This window comes from Anguilla rostrata, chromosome 10 (assembly GCF_018555375.3).
Source record: "Anguilla rostrata isolate EN2019 chromosome 10, ASM1855537v3, whole genome shotgun sequence".
Lineage (NCBI taxonomy): Eukaryota > Metazoa > Chordata > Actinopteri > Anguilliformes > Anguillidae > Anguilla > Anguilla rostrata.
In genome coordinates this window covers 14,215,955-14,238,553 of record NC_057942.1, presented here as the reverse complement: position 1 = coordinate 14,238,553, position 22,599 = coordinate 14,215,955, and the positions used below count along the sequence as shown (strand labels likewise).

General features: G+C 47.1%; 1 protein-coding gene across 6 annotated transcripts in view; it reads right to left on the bottom strand.

Moving 5' to 3' along the window:
* Nucleotides 1–22,599, bottom strand: part of LOC135265082 (DENN domain-containing protein 1A-like) — a 140,423-nt gene that overhangs the window by 97,828 nt on the left and 19,996 nt on the right. For all 6 annotated transcript variants that reach the window (XR_010332844.1, XM_064354324.1, XM_064354327.1 and 3 more), the window contains exon 3: nucleotides 7,019–7,062. Coding sequence is in view for 5 of the 6 variants with exons in the window: in XM_064354324.1 (XP_064210394.1) it covers nucleotides 7,019–7,062 (44 nt within the window). In the remaining variant the exon portion in view is untranslated. The remainder of the gene's footprint in view (nucleotides 1–7,018; nucleotides 7,063–22,599) is intronic.

The following is a 22,599-nucleotide window of genomic DNA, read 5'->3' as shown; positions in this document are numbered from 1 at the left end:
AACGCGGCCGTCCAGGCTCCGCTGGGCCCTCTCTCTCTCTCTCTCCGCGTCTTTAAGACAGGAAGTTGAGGGCGGCGGCCCGGCTCCCCCTGCGGCCGCCGCTCGGCGCGCAGTTCCGTCGCGTAGAGACAACCGGAGGACTCGGTCTCCACGGCAACTCCGCTCGTACGGAGCCGCCGCCGCCCTCCCGGGACTCTTAAAAACAACTCCAAATCAATGGAGGAGAAGGGGAGCGAGGAAGGGGAAGGTCTCGAAGGAGAGGGGGGGGGGGAGGTGGGCGGAGGAGGACGCCGTGGCCCGAGGGGTGATGTCAGCCCATTAAACTGATTTCACAGGTTCCCTTAACGAAGGCGCCGGCGAGTGAAAGGGCAGGAAGCGTCTTATTTCGCCGTTTCCCGAGCGCCGGGCTGGCGAGGCGCACTGAGAGCTCCCGACAAACAGGCGTGAAGCGGGGCAGCTGCTCGGTCACCCCTCTCAGGACCCAGGCCGCCGCAAACACAGGTGCGCCCGAGCGGCGGCCATCGATTCCCCCAGACCCAGCAAACCTCACTTTAGCCCCTTGTTTGATAACCCCCCCCCCCCCCTCCCCCCTCCTCCTCCTCCTCCTCCTCCTCCTCCTCCACCAGTCATGTGATGAAGAACTCGGCCAGGAATGCTGAGCTAAAGCGTGGTGAAGTCAAAACATCCTCTCCTCCCTCTCCTTCTCTCACTCCCTCTCTCTCACACTCTGCCTCACACTCTCTCACTCCCTCTCCCTCACTTCCTACCTCTCAACACCCCTTCCCCCCCCTACTCCACTCCCCCCGTACATAAACCTCTTTATTTACTCGTCCTTCCTCTTCCTACGTCTCCCATTTCACGATCCTGCACTTCACCATTCTTGTCCGTACCGTTCCTTCTTCCTCTCATCCCTCTCTCATCCCTCTATCATTCTCTGATGTCAGACGACTTCCTTCACATGCTGCATATGTTTAACTCTGGGATTTTCTTCCAATCTTGATCATTTGTTGAAGCAGCCTGTTTGCAGTTAAAAACATACAGTAGCTATAATTTCAGGTACGATTCAAAATCTAGATGTTTTGATAATAGAAATGTTTTTTTAAAGCAGCGCTTTTTGTTGTTCTTTTGCTTATCCACAGAAAATTCTTAACATGTTTTTTTCCCTTTATAAAAACGAAGGCTTGTGGTATTTTGCTGGTGTTGCCGCAGTTGCATTCTCTCCTTCCTCCTTCTATGTGTCCCGGGTGCTTATTTTCCTGAACACGGGCGTCAGCACAAATGTAGTGTTGATCTGCTCCCTCTGTGAACTGCCTTGGCACCCACAACCCCCCTCCCTCGCCACCCCCCCCAGCCCCCCCTCACCGCTCTACCCCCTGCCCCCCTCCAGGTGAGGCGCGTCTCTCAGTGCGTCCTGCGCAGCTGCGATGTGGAGGGCCTGGGAGGACACTCTGGGGGGGCGGGGGTGGGGGTGGGGGTGGGGGGTAGGGTCACATGACACACCAGGCTGAAAGAGTCACAGCCCCCCACCGCGCACAAATCCACCCGACCAGGAAGAACAGAACCGCCACACCGCATCGAAGCCCAGGACAAGACTGCCTCGAGCCCGAAACGTTCTCCCCGTTCGTGTGAGAAAAACAAAGTGGAAGTAAAGTCTCTTTCCCATTTACTATTTGCCTAACTTCTCCCTCTCCTTTTTTTTAGAGGTCACTCATTTGAATATTCCCTCATTAAAGACTAATTCCGGCATTTTTTTTTTCCCCGGCAAGTTAAAATAATCCACAGCCCGGCGACATCAAAGGCCTCGGAACTTCAAAAATCACATTTCAAAATTACTAAAGTACCTCATTGCATTAAGTTTCCTCAAAATATGCAGCAGCTGCCTAATTTAAAGGATTCAAAGCACAAATGTCACTGCAGTCTGGTCGTGTCAAAGAGGACAACAGCTAAAGGAGAGAGAGGGGAAAAAAACTTGGGGCGAGCGAAACGGGCTTTGTTTTAATTACAAGCAAGAAAAAAGGAGGGGAAAACGAAGGGATCCTGCTCGTTATGCCATCACTTTGTATCAAACAACTTATTTACATATCAGATTACATCCCTCATGCAAACGGCAAGATCTATCGCCGTGGAGGCAGGACGAACAAAATAATGAGACAGGGCCATTTTTCTGCTCTTTTTCAAACACATATATATGCGTGTGTGCGCTTGTACTCATTAATGTGTTTGAGCATGTGTATGTGTTCGTGTGTGACTGTATCTGAGAGTGTTTTGCAGCATACGTGTGCATGTGCACGCCTGCATACATACATGCGTTCTTTTATACTGTATGTATAGTGAGCTCCATAATGTTCGGGACAAAGTCATATTTTTTATTGATTTAGCTCTACTCCACAATTTTAGATTTGTAATCAAACAATTGCATCGGTATACATTTTGGCTCACCACGTAGAAATGACAGCACTTTGTATAAATAGTCCCCCCCCGTTTCAGGGCATCATAATGTTTGGGACAAATGGCGTCACAGGTGTTTCTGATTAGTCAAGTGTGTTCAATTGCTTCCTTAGTGCAGGTATAAGAGATGTCTGTATCTCATTGTGAGTCTAACCTTTTGATTGCCTTTGGAGTCTGTTACTGGCATTTGTCAACAACATGATGAGTTGTACCAATGAAAGTCAAGGAAGACATTATGAGGCTGCAAAACAAGAAAGAAAACAAACAGACAGAGACTGTACGCCAAACCTTAGGCTATCCAAAATCAACTGCTTGGAACATCAATGAAAAGAAAGAGAGCACTGGTGAGCTCAGAAATCACAAAGAGCCTGGTAAGCCAAGGAAGACCTCCACAGTTGAGAACCGAAGAATTCCCAAAATAATGAAGAAAAACCCCCAAACAGCTGTCCAGCAGATCAGGAACACAAGCAGGCAGGTGTGGATGTGTCAGGGACTACTGTCCACAGAAGACTTCACAAACAGAACTACAGAAGCTACACTACAAGATGCAAACTAGTTGGCCGCAAAAACAAGATGGCCAGGTTACAGTTTGCTAAGAAGCATTTACAACAGCCTGCAGAGTTCAGGAAAAAGGTCTTGTGGATAAAGTAGACCAAGATTCACAAGTGATGGCAAGAGCAACATATGAAGGTCAATACGAACTGCCCAAGACCCTAAGCACCCCCCCATCTGTGAAACAGGGTAGTGGGGAGTGTTATGGTTTGGGCATATATGGCTGCCACAGATACTGGCTCGCTTGCCTTCACTGAAGATGCAACTGCTGATAGCAGCAGCAGAATTAAATCTTAAGTGCACTGAAGCATCTTATCTGCTCATGTTCAACCAGATGCCTCCAAATGTATTGTATTTGCCTTGGCTTACCAGGCTCCTTGTGATTTCTGAACACACCAGGGCTCTCTTTCTTCGTAAGATGTTCCAAACACTTGGTTTTGGTTGGCCTAAGGTTTGGCCTATGTCTGAATGTTTCACTTCTCAGCCTCATAACGGCTTCCTTGACTTTCACTGGCATAACTCTGCTCGTCGTGTTGACAAATGTCAAAAACAGACTCCAAAGGCAATCAAAATCTTAGAATCAAGACTTGATCTGCTACAATTTTATATTAGTAATCAAATAATTTGCATGTGATTAAAGTACAAATCCTCAGCTTTTATTGAAGGGTACTTAATATACTTTGGTTTCACCTTGTAGAAATGACAGCACTTAATACATAGCCCCCCATTTCAGGGCACCATAATGTTTGGGACATATTAATGTTATGTAAATGAAAGTAGTCGTGTTTCGTACTTTGTCGCATATCCTTTGCATGCAATGACTGCTTGAAGTTTGTGACCCAAAGACATCACCAGGTGCTGAGTATCTCTGGTGATGCTTTGCCAGGCCTGTACTGCAGCCATCTTCAGCTGCTATTAGGGGTTTAGTTGCCTTAAGTTTTTTCTTCAGTATATGAAGCACATGTTCAATTGGAGTCAGATCAGATGACTTGGCCAGTCAAGAATTTTCCCGTTTTTGGCTTTAAAAAACTACTTTTAGCAGAATGTTTGGGATCAATGTCTTGCTGTTGGATGCAGTGCTGTCCAATGAATTTGGAAGTATTTGCTTGAAAGTGAGCAGATGAGATTCTTCAGTACACTTCAAAATTCATTTTACTGCTGCTATCTGCAGTTACATCATCAATGAAGACAAGTCAGTCACTAATTGTGGCTGATATACATGCCCGAACCATAACAGCCCCACCACCATGCTACACAGATAGTTTCATAGGGGGCAAGGGGTTTTTTGGATCTTGGGCAGTTCGTTTTGGCCTCCATATTTTGCTCCACAGGCTCTTTTAGGAACTTCTTAGCCAACTGTAACCTGACCATCCTGTTATTGCAGTTAACTAGTGATATGCATCTTGCTGTGTAGCGAGCCTCAGCAGTTCTGTTAATGAAGTGTTCTGCGCACAGTAGTCACTGAAACATCTACACATGCCTCCTGAAGAAGTGTTCCTGATCTGTTGGACAGGTGTTTGGGGGGTTTTCTTAATTATGGTGTGAATTTCTTGATCATTAACTGTAGAGGTCTGCCTTAGCCTACCAGGCCCTTTGCTTTTACTGAGCTCACCTTCTTAATGATGTCCCAAACAGTTGAATTGGTAAGCCTAAGGTTTGGCAGATGTCTGAATGTTTTTTTTTTTTCTCTGCTAGTCTCCTCATGGTCCTCATGCAAACAAATGCCAATAACAGACTCCAAAGGCAGTCAAATACCTAAAGGCAAGACTAGATACTGAAAGCTCTATTATACCAGCAATAGGGAAACAATTGAACATACATGACTAATCTAAGACACCTGTGAAGCCATTTGTCCCAAACATTATGGTGTCCTGAAAAGGGAGGACTATGTATATAAAGTGCTGTAATCTCTATGTGGTGAAACCAAAATGTATGAAAATACACTCTAATAAAAGAGAATGTGCGCTTCAATGTTATGGGAATTGTTTGATTACAAATCTAAAATTGTGAAATACAGAGCCAAATCAAGAAAAAAACATATCTATGTCTCTGTCCAAAACATTATGGAGCTCACTGTGTGTGGGTCTATGTGCACGCACACACACATACGCACGTACATATAAACACGTACAAAATCAAATTCTTCTGGAGCAATGGCTAATTTATGAACTCTCACTGCCTGTTTGGTCTTGGCAGATTATTAAGAGCCCGCAGCTGAGTATGGATAATGGAGAGTGGCACATGATTGGTCGCTCTACCAGTACACTGCCAGGGCCTGCTCTTTTCATCCTCTGCCTTTCTTCCCAGCTCTTTATTCCTTCTCTCTATGAAAAGAAGAAGTTCAAGCTTTGTGGCTCAAGGGAAGCCCAAAGCCTGGTCATCCCTCCCAGATGCCAATCTCTCCCTCTCTCTCTCTCTCTCTCTCTCTCATTCTCTCTTTCCCCTTATCACTCTCTCTCCCCCCATCACCCCTATCCCCGTTCATAAAAGTAACTGAGCCGCAATCATTTGAGACATATTCTTTACTGTACAGAACAAAGGCTATCCAGAATAAAATATCCATCAACAACAAAGTTTGCAGTTTGCTTGTACATCAGAGAGTGGTGTGGTGGGGAGAGAGAGAACCTTATATAAAAAAGCAGAAGTGATTAGTGTGACCACAGAGATGGAGGGAACATTTAGAATAACGGAACGGAATCGAAACCCAACCCCTGCACCAATGCAGAAAAAAACGACTTTGTCATTCCATCGCGACGATTCTATCTATGCCGACACGGCAATAAGCATGTTCTGCTTCTCGTATTCAGCTAATTAAAGAAAGCATGTTCTAAAGACCAAACAAGTGGGCATCGGAGATTAGGAAAGAGAAAAACTGTATCTGTAAAATGGAAACAGCAACCGCTTCCATTTTAAAAAATCTTAATTGGATAAATTAAGCCCTCTACACAGACATCTCCAACACATTTAAGCAGTCTATACACTTAAATGGTCTTCATATATCCATATAAATGCTCCATGCAAATGAATATTTTTGTTCGCGCAAACTGTAATGAGCAGTGCCGGCTGCAGCGAGGACTTAGATCTGAAGCATAAAAAATATAATTTGGAGACTGCAGACGAAAATATTCCTGAAGCTTGCCTGCAGATACCAGTGACTGGATCAGCTCTGCCACCCCATCTCCACACAGAAAACAAGGCTTCGCTTCCTCCCATCGCCTTATTACCAAACACCGTCTCCTCTGCGGGGTCGTGAAGGGGACAGAGCCGTGGCTGAACTATGTGCCCTTCATCGCTGCACTGGATTTTTATGCCGTGCTGCTTCGTTTGCAATGCAGACCCTGGAAGAAAGCAGCTGTGCTATGTGCTACACGCTGTATGCAATATCAACCGTATGCAGCAACATTTTAATAGACAACACACAGTACAAACAAACTCTTAAGACTACACAGTCAGTGTGCTTGACTTGCTTCAAAGGAAAATGGTTTAACTCCTTCACTCGCTCTCCATTTATCCATCCATTCATCCCAGAATTTATTCATGAATTTACATCAAAAATCACCTGTTTACATAACCATGTTTTAATCTGCGGTAAAAGAGGTCCGGCTGTAATCCTTAAATACTTCAGAGTCTTCGCACAAAGACCTGCGTTTGCGTTGCTAGGACACCCGCGCACGCAGTACGTGACCAGGCCAGAGGAATCGACGCGTTCAGCGGCGGGTCAGGAAGCCCGCGTGCCATCGTGCGTATGGGAACCAAGAAGAGAAACGAAAAACAAACCACCGACCGTTTAGAAATGAAAGGGAGACGCGAGACAAAAAAAGGAAAGAAAAGATAAGGCAGACAGAATGAAAGTAAAGGGGGGGGGAGGGAGGGAGAACAGGAGAGACAGAGAGTAAGAAAGGATTATGTGTGTGGGTGTGTGTGCGTGTGTGTGTGTGTGTATGTGTGAGAGTGTATGTGTGTGTGTGTGTGTGCGTTGGGTGGGGGTGGAAGAGGAAGTCAATTATGCATTCCAAACCTGGTCGATGTAGTCCTCAGGGAACAGCCGCCGCACCTCAGGATCTGTAAATAATTGACAGATAATATTAATTGGCTTTGGATTAGTGAGCAAGCAGAGTATCGCACATTAATATTTGATCAGAAGATGATAGGGACCCTGGCAGGGGATCCGAGGGGGCAGCTGAGGCTGTTGTGTTGATTAGGCCAGAAAGGGAAGTGTTCAAGGCGGCCCCTCTACCCTCCTCCAGAAAGAGGAACGCGGGGAAAGAGAGGGAGGAATTGATGCTCCCGCTAGCTCGGGGGGCTGCTATCTCGCCTAACCTCCTACTGGCAGCAAATTGCCTGCTGGATGTACCGCCAGAGAAAAATCACAAGGACTTTCAAACCGCCTTTGATTGTTATTTTATTAGCGCCCGCGATCCGGCGGGCAGCAGATACCGGAGTGATATCCCAAAATATTCGGAGGAGATACATTTCTCTCATGCCTCTGATGTACCAGTAGCAGCTACCAACGGAGCAACCCCCCCCCCCCCTCCAGCCCACCCTCCGCCCAGCAGCCGTGCTGCCCGGCTGCTGGGGTGTGTGTGTGTGTGTGTGTGCGCGGGGGTGGACGGGGCGTGTGGGCGGGGCCAGGATCAGGGGTGGAGACTGACGGATAACCGGGGAGACACCAACGGGGTCAACGTGCCGCGTGGAACCCTTCCAAAAAAAACCAAAAAAAAGGTAAACAATTCGGCGCGGTTTCTGGAGGCTAATTAAAGAGCAGCCGCGGCGCTCGCGGCGAGAGCGACAGCAGAATTAAAGATTGAGGAGAGGAAGGGAAACGCGGGAGCCCCAATGACAACAATGCCCCTCTCCCTTCCCATCTACCATATGCTGTCATTTGTTTTGTCAAATCTCCCTCAGCGCCGAGGCTCGGCAAGGCTCCGGCACCGGGCTTTGGGGACCGTCGCTGTACCCTTCCACGCATCCCCCCCCCCCCCCCACCCCCGTCAACTGTACCCACAATCCCGCTTCTGTCACATCCCCTCTGCTCTGACCCACACACCATACAACCCAGAGAGATCACCATTTTGACTGGTCCACCACTACTTTGTAGTACAAGTTCTTCCAACATTTTAAGTAGTTGATATATTTCTTTTTTTAATTCAGCATTTTTTAATTCTTTTTCTTCAGAAATCACTTCTTTATTTTTTTTATTTGAGGAATTCTGCACTTAATGTACACTCCCAGCTTGCATCTGCACTGTTTTGTTTTTGCATATTGACGACAGGAGACCCATAATTCGCTGTGACACAAACAGCTTGTTCGATTACATAAATGGAAAGTGGTCTCATAAAGAGACGCAGCCATTTGCTTGTTTTGATCAAATGCGACTTTCACATAATTCCTGCCAACAGATAAGGCTTCCTGTGCAGGAGAGAGCAAATGTGAACTATGCCAAAGCTCTCCTCTTTCAAGCAGGAAACGTACATTAACAAGGAACAAATGCACCCGCAAACATACATGAAATGCATAAAAACAAACACACAAACGCAGACACATGCGCATGCACACACACACACGCACACTACACACTTCACACACACACATATATAGACACACACACAAACGCACGTATGAGCATAAACTTTCACCACACACAAACACACACACACACTCAACTCAAACTCATGACAACCACTAATTAAAGGATGCACCCCCCAACCCTGACCCTCTCCACCTACCATCTCCACCCCCTCAGCCACATTTCCACCCCCTCCCATTTCTAAATTCTTCTCTAGAAAGCTAATTTCTGCCCACAACACACCTGATTCATGGACTTTACTCACCCAAATTCAGACCCCTGCCTGCACCACACAAACACATCACAAAAACACCCTCACACAGCACAGCCAAAGTGAAAAGATGGCCATCAAAGTACACCATGTCCAAACATTCCGACATCATTAACCCTCCACTCTCAGAACTTAAGCACCTGACATCTTCATTGTGTCTATGTGCTTATGTGTATGTGTGTGTGTGTGTGTGTGTGTGTGTGTGTGTGTAAGGGAGGGGGGATTGTTATTCTTTCAATTAACATTATTACCCTTAGTTTATTTGCCAACAGTACAATGACTCAGATTAGTTTCCAATATGATTCATTAAGTGCCTTATGCTCAGACTGCCTGCCTCTCCAGCAGGAGTGCACTTGAGTGATTATGTCCCTTCTGCCGCGCGCTTGATTGCCGGAGCGGCAGGACGCTACCTGAGCGCGCTAACCGCTGTAGTAGCGGGCGGGAGCGTCCCCGCCGACGCGCTCATGCGCACCTGCGCGGTTAATGTGGACAGCTGTCGGCCCGTCTGCAGGCCTGCGCGGCAGCTCCGCTTGCGCAGGTGACACGCAGGTGTCACGGGTGAGCCAGCCAAGCCACAAGTGTCACTGCAGGGTTCCGGAAAGCCAGAAAACAAACAACAGTGATGGGACTCCCACACCGGTTTCTTTTATAAGACCGTTGTCTTTAGGCTGTCCGTCAACACAAAAGCCACTCCAACCACGGAATTGGTTATTTGACATCACGCATGTAAGTGTGTGTGTGTGTGTGTGTGTGTGAGTGCACAAGAAAACACAGTAACACATTTTGATTGTAAATTATAGTTAGTATGAGATGTCATGACGACTTCCAGCACATAGTTCATTACCTAAATTAGCACAATAAAAATAAAGTTTGTTTCAGGTGAGATAGGCCTGTAAAAAAATAATTGTTCTTGCTAATGGTGCTCTGCTTAGGCGGATGGAATCTTTCAGGTAATTTTAAATCCAAACAAATTGTGCACACTAGAGGTCACCTGACTTTCTTTGATCTGCTAAAATGGGTCATATAAGGTTTAAAGGGTTGGACCCAAACAAATGATATGACTGTTCAAAATTTGAAAACTTACTCTGGCGGACATCAGAAAAACTTCTGGTCAAAAGTAATCTACTGCAAACCCCAAGCATAACCAGGCATTAGAAATATTCCACATTACCTCATCCAATCCCAATGATGGTGCAGCAACACACTATCTTGGAAATGCTACTGAGATTGACAGAAAAAAAAAGTCTTCACTTGAAATAGGTGGCATATAAAGCAGAAACATGGGTCCAAGTCCTTAGTACTAACTGGACATTAACGCCGTGTGTGTTTTAGCATAAAGGAGAGACGTGTGTTCATTAAGGACCGGGGAGAATACATTCCGCTCCAGCACAGACAAAAAGGATGCCACACCGGCTCCAAACGCAAAGTTGCCGCGTGCCGCCGTGAGCTTTCCCGCGTTCGGTTACGCGCGCGCTCCGCGCCTCGGCGAAGGACAGGGGAGTGGTGTGACGGATAGAGAGGGAAGATTAACACAGAGAGCAAAGTCGTGGGAGTGGGTGTGTGTCGTAAAAGGCCAAGCGGCAGCTCTGAGTCTCCAGAGTCACCGGGGCCTCGCTGAGCTCCTCCACCACCTTCTAAACAAGGAAGGCCCAGGCTGCTGAAAAAGGTCCTTTATTTGAATGGTGCAGCACATAATCTGCTTTGTGAGCAGTTCCTCCGGAGGAACAGAACACCTCTCTCTCAAAAACGTTAGGCCGTTTCAGTGGGCGCTGAGCACCGGGAGCGCCCCGCCGTCGAGCAAGCCATCTTCAAATTCCCGGCCTGGCAGCCGTCCATCAGCGCGTCTCCAAAGGCTTTTGTTTTGGGGGGGTTTTTTTGGGTACAAGTGCGCTACGCACCGCATTGGAGTCAGCCGCATTTAACACACCTTTAAAGCTGCCTCTGGGACATTTCGTTTATTAAGAGACTTTTATGAGAAACAGAATAACGCAAACAGGGCGAAACAGGCTCTCTCACCACATCTGCAGGTTTACCACAAGCAGCAAGGTGAAATACGCATTAGCATAATTTCACTGTTCATAGACAAAAGGAGATAAAATGTTAATTTAGGCACCACAAGATCGAAAATGACATGACAGTCATAGTAAAAAAAGATAAATGTTATCAAAAACGTTAGCGTCTGCCAAGCGAAAAGGGCCTTAATCTCTGATTTTCAGACAGCCGGACTCCAGTGGAAGAGTGCTCTCCTGGCTGTGTCGCCAAACCACCTCCTTTCAGCCTCGCCACGCGCCGCTACGGAAAGGATCATCTATTCCCAGCTGTAAGAAGAGATGAATAATACAGAGGAAGGGCCACTGAGCGCGCTATTGCTCCCTCCTCTCTGTCCTAATTTCACAGCTGTGATGGTAGCTAAAATTATGGCCATACATAATTTAGGCACTCCGCGCACTCGTGAATTCTTTCATTCAAAATATCATCTTTACGAGGGGTAACGCGCCCGGTTATTTCTGACCGTGTCTTGCGAGAAGCGGTGTTTCTGTTCAATCGAATGTGAAATTAAAGAAACCCAAACCACAAACTCCAGAAAAAAAAAACCGTGATTGCCAAAGGTTTGAGCGCAGCTACGAAAGCATGCGGTTCCCCAGGGACGCCGTCGTGCTCGCAAATCCCGACTCTCTGTGAACCGTACCTGTCAACGCGCGAGCGCATGGTCTATGTTAGGCCTCCGCCGCGAAATAAAAATCCGTTCTGTTGGAACTGCTGACACTTGCGCTCGAGAAAGGTGAACACCACTGGGGGGGAAAAAAAAAAGAAGAAAAACAAAACGGGGACCATAAAAGCCACTGAGCAGCGCTTTGAAATTAACCATAAACCCCATAATCTCATTGCTCAATTTCATGGAGTTTAAATGAAACCCTGCTCTTTCTCCATAAGGTCCCTCTCAGTAGGCAGGCCTAAAAGTTAATCCGAGCCCCAGACCCCTACGATTTTCCAGCTGACAGGATGGGAACTGTTTGGGGAAAAAACATAAAAAGGGACCAGGGGCACACGAATCTCCCCCTCCTTTTGCCGCTGGTGTCTCGCTGTTCTTGTTGAGAAACATCCACCTGAGCGGCCGAGCTGAACTTTCCTCCGTGAAACGGAATAGCGTGTCTGCTAACTGAGGTACGAGGAGGACGCGATGTGGTCGCTAAGGAAGCTTCTTCAACCCCCGGTAGAAGTGCACGCCGCAGTCTTATTCGGAACCAACGCTACTGCAGAACTCCAGGGAGCGAGCGGACCAACGAGAAGCTGAGTTAGGAGCTCCGGAGCACCTGGGGTTTGTGTATGAAAAATGTAACCCCGGCAAAAGCATTCGGTTGGACGTGTCAAGCTGAATTTATAATCAGCCTCGCAAAGTCTACCGGGTGGGGGCTTATGTCAAACCATTCGCACTTCCCTGCACTTCTTTCCCCCCCCCAATACTAATCGGTGCCAAGTTCACCGTCATTGTAAAGTCTCTGGCGATAGACAGTACAGTAAATGCAACATGACACTAGAGGGGTTAAAAATATCATCGATTTTCGAAGAAATACCCGAAAGAGTACTTGAATTTTTACCCTCTGACCGAAGTACCGGAGTTTTCAGATTATCAATGTTTCACTGGGAGCTACGTTTTAACAATGGCTCTGATTTATGCAGATAACTCTGCACAACACAGGGAAGATGGCCTTTTGAAATGAGTCTTAACAGTCTTTGTTTCATTTAGCATATAACGTGCCACCAAGGATCATTATATCTGAAGCCGACGTTCAGCTTCTAAAATCCTTTTGAAGTCCAACCATTAGTGCAGCACAAGTTTTCAGAAATAATGTGAAAACTTAGTACATTATCTAATTAAAGCAGGACAACTTGTATTCAATTCCCCAACTTTTCCCCCAATAAAAAGATGATTATACATAAACACTTATAAGCAAGTCTTTCTCAGAATGTGTTATATTTATCAGTTTTTTTAATTAAAAACTGACCACCTGAAGATATTTTGCCCCAATAATTTTGACTTTAAGTGACTACTAGTGTTGTGACTAGTAGTCAGTTTTTTTTATTTTACAGTATCAAAAAAGTAGATTGAAGTTCACTATTTTTCCTAATGTGTACATTTTATCCCTATAACCAGTGTGACTTGCACAGAATAAGAGATGTGCACAGTGCAAAAACCCTAGATATCATTAAGAATTGATAGAGCAATTTAATAACCACCTGTAGTGCCCTGAAGCATTACCCCAAATGCTTGTGACATGTACAAGGATCATATGAAAAGCTCGTTTGCTGAGCTCCCACCCCAGAGGTACAGTTCAACTGCTCAAGTTAGGTCTGACAGGAGTGAGCCTTAGCCTCCATAGCAGATTCTTCATGAGGTCTAGAGATGGTGGCTTCACCATTGATGATGGGAGATGGATCATCGTACCAATGAGAAGCTAGGGAATGAGCAGCCCTGCTAAAGAGAGGAATGAACGAATGCAGGCTACTGGGAGGGGACACAGAACTGTTAGTATTGTAAGGGAGGTGGGGGTTGAGGGTACATAACACAGTAACTGTATGCTGAAGAGACTTTTAATCACAGCCCAATGGATATACTCCCATATTTCACATGCACTATATGACCAAAAGTATCTGGACACCCCTTGGACTGAGGCTGTTTTTCATGGTTTAGGCTAGGCTCATTAGTTCCAGTGAAGAAAAATCTTAATGTTACAGCAATGACATTCTAGACGATTCTGTGCTTCCCCAACAGTTTCCTGTTGCAGCAAGTGGAGGTCGTCATAGCAGCAAAGGGTGTACCAACTCCTCACTAATGCCCATAATTTTGCATGAGATGTTGGATGTCAGGTGTCCACACACTTTTAGCCATGTAGTGCATATCACAGCCCTCTACTGCCTGGAGGACAAAGTTACAGCTGAAAAACAGATCCACAACCTTGACAGTATCAAACTTACATTTCCAGCACATAAAACTTTTCTTCCCCGAATGTGTTTTTTTGTATTTTTTTTAATTTTCCTCCTCCCTCCACCTTCCCAACAACTGAAGTAAGCGAATCAGCCGGCCCTTAGAGAGCCCTGCAGTCAGGGGAGTGGGGGTGGGGTGGAGTGGGGGGGGGGATTTTCCGATGATCTGGCTTCACCCCGCGCGCTCCGGGACGAAGCGGGCCACTGTGCTCCACCGCTCCGCAAATGGAGACAGCAGAGGAGTGCTGACCGAGCCGCCGCGCTGACAACGGGGCGTGCCGGGGGCTCCGTGTCGACGCGCGCGGCGCGGCGGGGCCGAGAGGAGCGCGCTCGCGGTCCCCCGTGTGCCCCGCCGAGCACGCCAAAGCCGCAGCGCCTCGCCGCCTTCCCAGAATCTTCCAGGAACCGACCTCCATCCGAGGGAACGGGAGCGCAGGCAGCGGGTGGCGGTGGGCTGGGGGTCGGATACCAGACATGAATAAACACCAGCCAAGGCAAAGGCCGCTACCAGCTTGGGGGCAAGAGGACAGCGATGGGTGGCAGGAGGCCAGAGGGGGAGGACAGAATGAATACCACTCCTGACCCGTACGCACTCTGCTCCTTAGTGCTAACAGCTCCATGCCACTCATCACTGGAGCGCATGCCACTTCTCTCAGGGGTCAAACATAGCACCTCTCTTTGGAGTAGAGTACAAGCCATTTCTCATTGGAACCATGAATGCAATTTCTAGAAACTGGATAAAAATCTGATGACAAGAAAAAGGTGGTGTAATACCAGTATATAAAAAAGGGGTCATACTGATCCAGGAAACTACAACCCTGTTATTTTATCTTATTATGTAGACTTTTAGAATGTGCTATTAGGTGCAACTTGGAATTATTCTTAAAAAAACAGCATCATAGGTGATATCCAACATGTCTCACAGAGGAAAACCGTGCTTAGCAAACCCCCTGAATCTCTGAGGGCACTTCAAAATGTATTGACTCAAACGAGGTTTAGGAGCTCATATATTTGGATTTTCAGTCAGGGCTTGGCAAAGTATCACAAGAGCAAATGATACAACAAGCTGAAATCAGTTTGAAAAAAGGAGGAATCTCAGAGTTGATTCAAAAGTGGTTTCAGGGCAGAACACAAAGACTACGATGAGTGCCTATATCTGAGCAGGGTGCAGTGGGAAGTGGAGTCCTCTAGCAATCAGCCTTTGGACCTCAGCACTTCATTTGCGTAAATGACCATTGTAGAGACAAGAATAATAAAAAAGTTGTCAGACCGTCAGACGAAAAAAATCTCAGGGGGTTTGCAAGCTTGGAAGCCACTGAAATGCTTCAAAATGCTTTCAAAATAGAATTCAGGGTGGAGAAAATTCTGCACATCCAATATACGGTTATACATGCGGGCAATTAAGAGCGTTAAATTTTATATCAGGGATGTATAAAAGTGCAAATGAAAAAAGAACAAGGAGTACAAGGGAACAGTACTCAGAACAAGAGTATCAACAAAGAACTGCATCCAGTTATGGACTGCACACTGTGGGCATATACACCCTAGAAAAGGTACAAAGAAGGGCAATTAAACTGGCTCAAGGTATTAAAGTAAGTAACAAAGAAAAATAATGAAGACACATAGCCTCCTCGGGCTCAGCAACAGCTGACACAAGGAGATTTGATTGTGGTATCGCCATTTTAAAAGGAATGAATAAAGTGGACCGCAGAAGCTATTTCAAGTTCTGTCAGCAGAACAAGGAGATTTCGGTGTAAAAGTTTTATGAGTTCACATATTATAAAGTCAAAACTATAAAGCACAATAGCTAATGCATGAAATGACTCCAGTAGAAGCAGAGTTGATTGATCAAACTATTATCTATCTATCTATTTATCTATCTACCTATTCCATCAATCAATCCATGTGTGTGTGTTTGGGACAAAGACATGTATTTTTTTTATTTTTCTCCGTACCCCAAAATTTTTGATTTGTAATTAAGTAATTCAAAAGTGGTGCAGATTCTCAGTTTTTCTAAAGGGTTTTTTAAAAATATATTTTGGGTTCACCATGTGGATATTACAGCACTTTTAATACATAGCCTCCCATTTCAGGGCAGCATAACGTTTGGGACAAAAGGCTTCACAGGTGTTTCTGATTGGTTAGACGTGTTCAATTGCTTCCTTCCTTCCATGCAGGTAGAAGAGAGCTTTCAGTAGTCTTGATTCTAGGCTGTTGATTGCCTTTGGAGTCTGTTATTGGTGTGAGTTGTGCCAATGAAAGTCAAAGAAGCCATTATAACACTGAGAAATAAGGGGAAAAAAGCCAGAGACATAGGCCAGACCATAGGCTTATCAAAAGCAACTGCTTGGAAAGTGACTCAGAAGAAAGAGAGAACTGGTGAGCGCAGTAATCGTTGTCGATGACCGAAGAAATCTCACCATAATGAAGAAAAATCCCTAAACACAGATCAAAAACACTCTTTGGGAGGCAGGCATGGATGTGTCAGTGACCACTGTCCACAGAAGACTTCATGAACAGCACTACAGAGGTTACACTGCATGATGTGATCCACTAGTTGGCCACAAAAACAGGATGGCCAAGTTACAGTTTGCTAAGTACCCAAAAGAGCCTGCTGAGGTCTAGAAAAAGTCTTGCGGACAGATGAGACCAAGATGCAGAAGTGTGGAACCCAAAAGGAACTGTCCAAAATCCAAAGATCCAAAGCACCCCTCCCATAAGTGAAACATGGTGGTGGGGGTGTTATGATTTGGGCATGTATGACTGTCACATGTACTGGCTCACTAGTCTTCAGTGATAAAAGTAACTGCTGATAGCAGCAGCAGAATGCATACAGAAGCATCTTATCTGCTCAAGGTCAAGCAAATGCTTCCAAACTCATTGCATCCTACAGTAAGACAGTGATCCCAACCATACTACTAAAGCAACAAAGGAGCTTTTCAAAGCCAAATCCAAAAACTGGAAAAAAAACTCTGACTCCAAATGAACATGCATTTAATATGCTGAAGAGAAAACTTAAGACAACTAGTCCACAAACCAAGTAGGAGCTGAAGAGGGCTACAGTACAGGCCTAGCAGAGCATCGCCAGAGAAGATACTCAGCACCTGGTGATGCATACGTGTCACAGACTACAAGCAATCATTGCATGCAAAGGATATGCGACAAAGTACGAAACACGACTACTTTCATTTACATAACATTAATGTCCCAAACATTATGGAGCCCTGAAATGGGGGGCTATGTATGAAAAGACATACTCTTTAATAAAAGCTAAGAGTATTTAACCATATGTGAATTGTTTGATTACAAATCTAAAATTGTGGAGTGCAGAGCCAAATCAAGAAAAAAAATGTCCCAAACATTATGGAGCTCACTGAACATAATGCACATGCTTATGTTTATACACAGACGCACGCACATGTACACATTTTATTTATATAGATGTATAACAAGAAACTATGTTTAATATAATGTAATATGTTTAATATTACACTGTCTATATTTTCAGTGCATACAAGTGTATGTAAAGCATTCCAAAATGTTGGCCGTGCTTAAAACACATCACCGTGCACAAAAGAGTGAAGCGCAATCCGATACGCAACGGGCAGCTGCAAACGATGTCGTCTCACCCCGGATATCCCTGGCATTAGGAGTGCTGAAACATGTTTTCACAACACAGCGTGTTTGCAACCAGGAAATATGCAGACTGGAAATATTTTCACCACAGGGAGGGGGGGGGGGGGGGAGAAACCATGTGTTTTTGTCCTCTTCAAAGAGTGTGCGCACAACATGGGGAAGCGGCCTTTATTTTTCCCCACAAACGAGAAACACACTCCCCTGAAACAAACAAAACAAAAAACAAAAAAATACAAGGCCTTTATTTTCGAGAGCGGGGGTGAAACTTCCTGGTTTTTTTTTCACGAGTGGTTTGGTTGGCCGGCCCGCTGAATGGGAGTGAATGGAGAAGGGAGTGAATGTTTCAGTCGAGTGCTTGTTCAGCATCGGTGTGCCCCCCTCCACCCCCCCCCCCACCCCACCACCCCCAAACCAACCAACCACCCACCCAACCCCCCCCCCAACCCCTGATGACAGTTGCCAGGCGACAGGTCTGAACGAGGAGGAGCGGCAGCTGGCAGGGCTCTGTGCAGTCTTGAGAGGGAGGGAGCAAGCAAGGGAGGGAGAGAGAGAGGGAGGAAGGAAGAGAGAGCGAGAGAGCGAGCGAGCAAGAGGCTCCAGGAGTCCCACGCTGCTTCTGTGGTGGGACTGGCCACAGAACCCCCCACCCCCCAGGGGCTGCTTGTGAGGAGGGGAGGTAAAAGGGGGGGGGGGGGGGCACCCCCTGTTTTTCACAGGGCCCAGCGGGAGAAGACAAACAAGACAATCGCAGCATCCTGCCATCAGCCGGCTGCCCAGCCCCCGGTGCGAGGAGCGGAGCGGGGGTCGCCTCCAGTCGCCTCGCCCCGCGTCGCCTCACCCCGCAATTAAAACCTCCCGCTGCATCTGTGCGCCCCCCCCGACGCTCTCTGATCCCCGCGCTCCTGCGGCCAACCAGCCGGGGGACAGACGGGGCTTTGCGTTCCCGCTAACAATGGCGCAGGCTGTCGGGCCCCGTCCTCGCGCCCGCAAGGCACTCTGGGTATGACACCTTACACCTCTGGTCTCGTTCGGGGCTTCCCCCCCCCCCCCCGATAACGATTCACAAAAAAACGGCGAAAAGCGTCAGATGAGGCCAGAGCGACTCAGAGTGACAATAACACAAGACGTTGATTCTGCGTTTGGCCGCGGCAGCTCGCCATTTTACGCAGCGGCGAAGCTGCCGCGCACCGTCGCGCCCTCATTGATATTCATAAACCCCGCGCCGCCCCACGAGCACCTGGCCTCTCGGAAACGCGAGACGGCGCGGCGCATCCGCGCTGGACGAGAGCCACCAGGCCACTGCACACTCGCTCAAAACACAAACACCGCCAGGCCCGTTTCACTTTCAAACAGGGAAAAATTACTCCTGCAAAACCCGACTGGAAAACCAGACTGAGATTTGAAATCATCTCCAGTCAGGGCTCGGAGAAGATTTTGGTGGGAGACGTCAACAACACTTTTTTTTTTTCCCCTTCTTTCTTAGGAACTGAATCACCGGATGCCACTTGAACTGTGCCCAGTGGAGGAGCTGGAACTTTGGGTTGGATATTATTTGAAGTCAAAGCCACATCATCACATCATCAGCCACAACAGATGCAAAGGAACACCATCAGCTTCTACAGTTACTGGCCAAATGCCAGAATTGTAAGACTTATTTTGAATACCTGCCAAAAGCACTGTATTCATTATTAATAGTAGTAGTAGTAGTAGTATAGAAGTATGTAGTAAGTAGTAGAAGTAAAATAAGATGTATAGTTGTATGAACTCATTACTACTCTGAACACATGGAAGAAATCAATGGACATAATGCTAGAAGATGAAACTTGTAGGTTGTTGCCCTGTATAAATGCAACAAACACTAAACACTTGTACATTTACTTTGACCTCAAATCCATGCACATAACACATAATGCTTCCATCTGCACATTCAGATTTCCAGGTTTTCCAGGAAGCGTGAGGCTTCCCAATGATGAGCCTCCATCAGCGGCCCAGATAGCAGGCGCCCCGCTCTGAAGCTCATTAAAAAGAGCCGGGCCCAAAGCAAATTAAGCGATTAGCCTCCGACGCTTTTAAGACACACTTTAAAATCACTTCCCATTAGGGCCTGCCAGCAAACAGGCCTTTGAAAAAAAAAAAAAAAAAAAAAGAGAGAGAGAACGCGCAGAACTCCGGGCCGGCGTCGTTCGTAAACTGCTCCGAGCACATCTGCCGCTCCCCCGAGCCGGTCCCCGACGCCTGGAGCGCCGTCGCCGCCCTTTCCGCGGAGAGAGCACCGCACTTCCTGTCAGAGCGGGAGCCGCGTGGAGCGCAGGGGTGGCCCGCCGCGAGCTAACAGGATTAATTAGCGCGGGGGACGCCAGGAGAGCTCGGGCCCGGAAAATCAAAAAAATAAATAAATAAATAGAATAACTAAAAAAACAACAACAAATTGCCGGCATATCTGGTGACGGATTACGGTTCTCCGGAGCCGAAGATCGCGGTTCTACCTGTCAGTCACAGACGCAAAAAAAAGGGGGGGGTGGCTCCCCACCTACCTTCCCAAAATCCGTAGCACAAAGGACGGCGTTTAATGAGACTCAAGGCATATACAACTCTAAGCTAGGCTCGCCTCATCTCTTTAAACGCTGGGAATCCATTTATCTTCCGCGGCGCTGTGAAAGAGGATTAAGTCATGTTCCCCAGCCACATTTACATGAGATGTGCTGAATGCACAGATTAGAAAACATGCAACTTGGCACGGAACTGCAAGGTGTGAAATGTAATACCGGATTCTGGATGGCAGCAAATTTGCTGCTGAATCCAGCAGCCTGCGCTGAGCGGGAGGGCACAGTGCTGTATGTGTGCATGTACTAGGGACACCACTTCAGCGCTGTCCAATGAGAACCCACCACCTCTCCTATTGAACCACAGAGGCTGTGTCCAAACCCCAGGACAGAAGACAGACACAGTCAAGTCAGTCAAATTTCACACTGTGCGCCCTAACAACTGTGCACAAATTGAGTATGGATATAAGGAAGGAAGGAATGTTAGGCATTGCTACAGACCATTGAAACAACAGACGATTAGTAGGCAGTGGCCAATATGACAAATCACTTCTTTCCTTTGCAACAAGACATCTATGGTGTCTACAGTAATTAAGTGCGAAAGCACAATTCCTTCAGCTTTCACACAGATTTCCTTTTCTCTAGTGCAAAAATATACGTGCAGCCTCAAATTTACCATGCTCTCATACAAAACTGTACACATGGTCTCAAATATACTCTGCTCTTGCACAAATTTACTGCATGTGCAAATTCATCCCGCAATCTCGCGGACATTTCTTCTGTTCGCACTCAAACTTTCGTCTCCTTTCTCTCAGATTTTCAGTGGAATAACACTGCCAAAAGCAATAAACCAATCAGAGTAGGTTGTGGGTTTGACCAATTAAATTGTTAGGCCTACTGTTTCCCTACATTCTCATTGGTTAAAGAAGGGCGGAGCCACATGTTCAGGAGGTTATTTCCCCGTCCTACCTTTCCATTGGAAATTTTATTTTTAATTTTAGGACACAATCACAGCTCCACTGGCAGTAAATAAGACCATAGACATTCAGATGGCTGGGTCAGTCATTGAAGTGTTAAGGAAATTCACAGGTGTGTGTGCATGCCTATGTGTGTGTGTGTGCGCGTGTATGCGCGTGTCTGTGTGTGTGTATGTGTGTATGTGTGTGTGTGTGTGTGTGTGTCTGTATGTGTGTGTCTGTGTGTGTGTGTGTGTGTGTGCATGTGCCTGTGTGTGTGTGTGTCTGTGTGTGTGTGTCTGTGTCTGCGTCTCTGCGCGTGTGTGTGTGCCCGTGTTAAGGCAGGGTTTCTGACACAGGAACACTCGGTGTTTACTCCAGCCTGGTTCCTGCTGCTGATCTGGATGGAACAGATTTGCATAGCGCTCTGACGGGATATTGCACAAGGCCTCCTGAGGAGATTAGCCCTGCCGCTGGCCGTTAACTCCTTCCGTCTCTCCCACTGACTGCGCTGGAACGTGCCCGCACAACTACCCAGAAGCCCACGCGCTCTGAAGCACACACAAGAACGCGCACACGCAAACGCGTGCACACCTGACCGACTGCCTACGGGTACAAACCAGGCGAACACACAAACACAATCACACACAAACAAGCACGGTGTAAATACACCCACAAAACTGAGCACAATTAAAACACAGAGATGTAGCTATGCACACGCACACATGCACTAACTCTGTTTTGCGTGTCTGTTTTGCAAGCCCTTTTAGGCTGGTTCTTTAAAGCATTATTTGTTTCTCAATAGGTTTCGCTCAAAATACCACTTATAAATAATAATTTGAGTCTACCATCATTTTCATCAAGGGAGATTTCATGACTTGTAATTTTCAGTAAGGCAGGCTTTCTTCAAAATACATTTGCTGCTGTCGACAGGTTTACATTGCCCTTTTTCCCTACACTCTGCTCTTAGTAACCCCATTATACCACGTTATCCGTTCCTCACCTTGAGTTTCTATTATTATCTTCGAGCACTATTAAAGCAGACGGAAATGAAAAGGGAAGAAGTCACATTCTCCAAGTTCCAGGTAAAAACCGTTTTACGCGGTAAGCCTCGATGAATTTGACCCTTATGAGCTCCCAGCCTCGCTGGAACACATACCCTCCGTAGCCTTGAGCGCTCTTCCTCCCCACTCACACCTTCGCCACCGTCGCCAGGGCGACATCGGCGCGGTGGTGCGCTCTGACCCGGGCCCTGTCGGAGGGCCCGTCACGTAGCCGGCGAACCTTCGAGGCCGCCGCCCCTTACAGGTGTCGTCAATATGACAGCTGTGCCCCCGGCGTTGCCACGGCGTCGGCGCGGCCCTGGAGACGCACCTCTCGCCGGACGCCGGCTGCGCTAACAGGAAGAGCGGGAGAGGCTTACCGCGCACGCACGCACGCACACAGCCCGGAAAGTTCAGCGTCCTTGAGGTTTAATCGTTCGGGGGGGAGGGGAAAAAGTCAAACTAATTGACGGTGAATCCGATTAAAACGAGGCGATAATGAGAGCCGGACCGAAAAAGAAAAAAGGTAAGCTGTGTTTGGAAGGTGGGGGCAGGGGGAGGGGGGAGGAAGGGGGGGCGCCCAACCTTTCAATCAGCG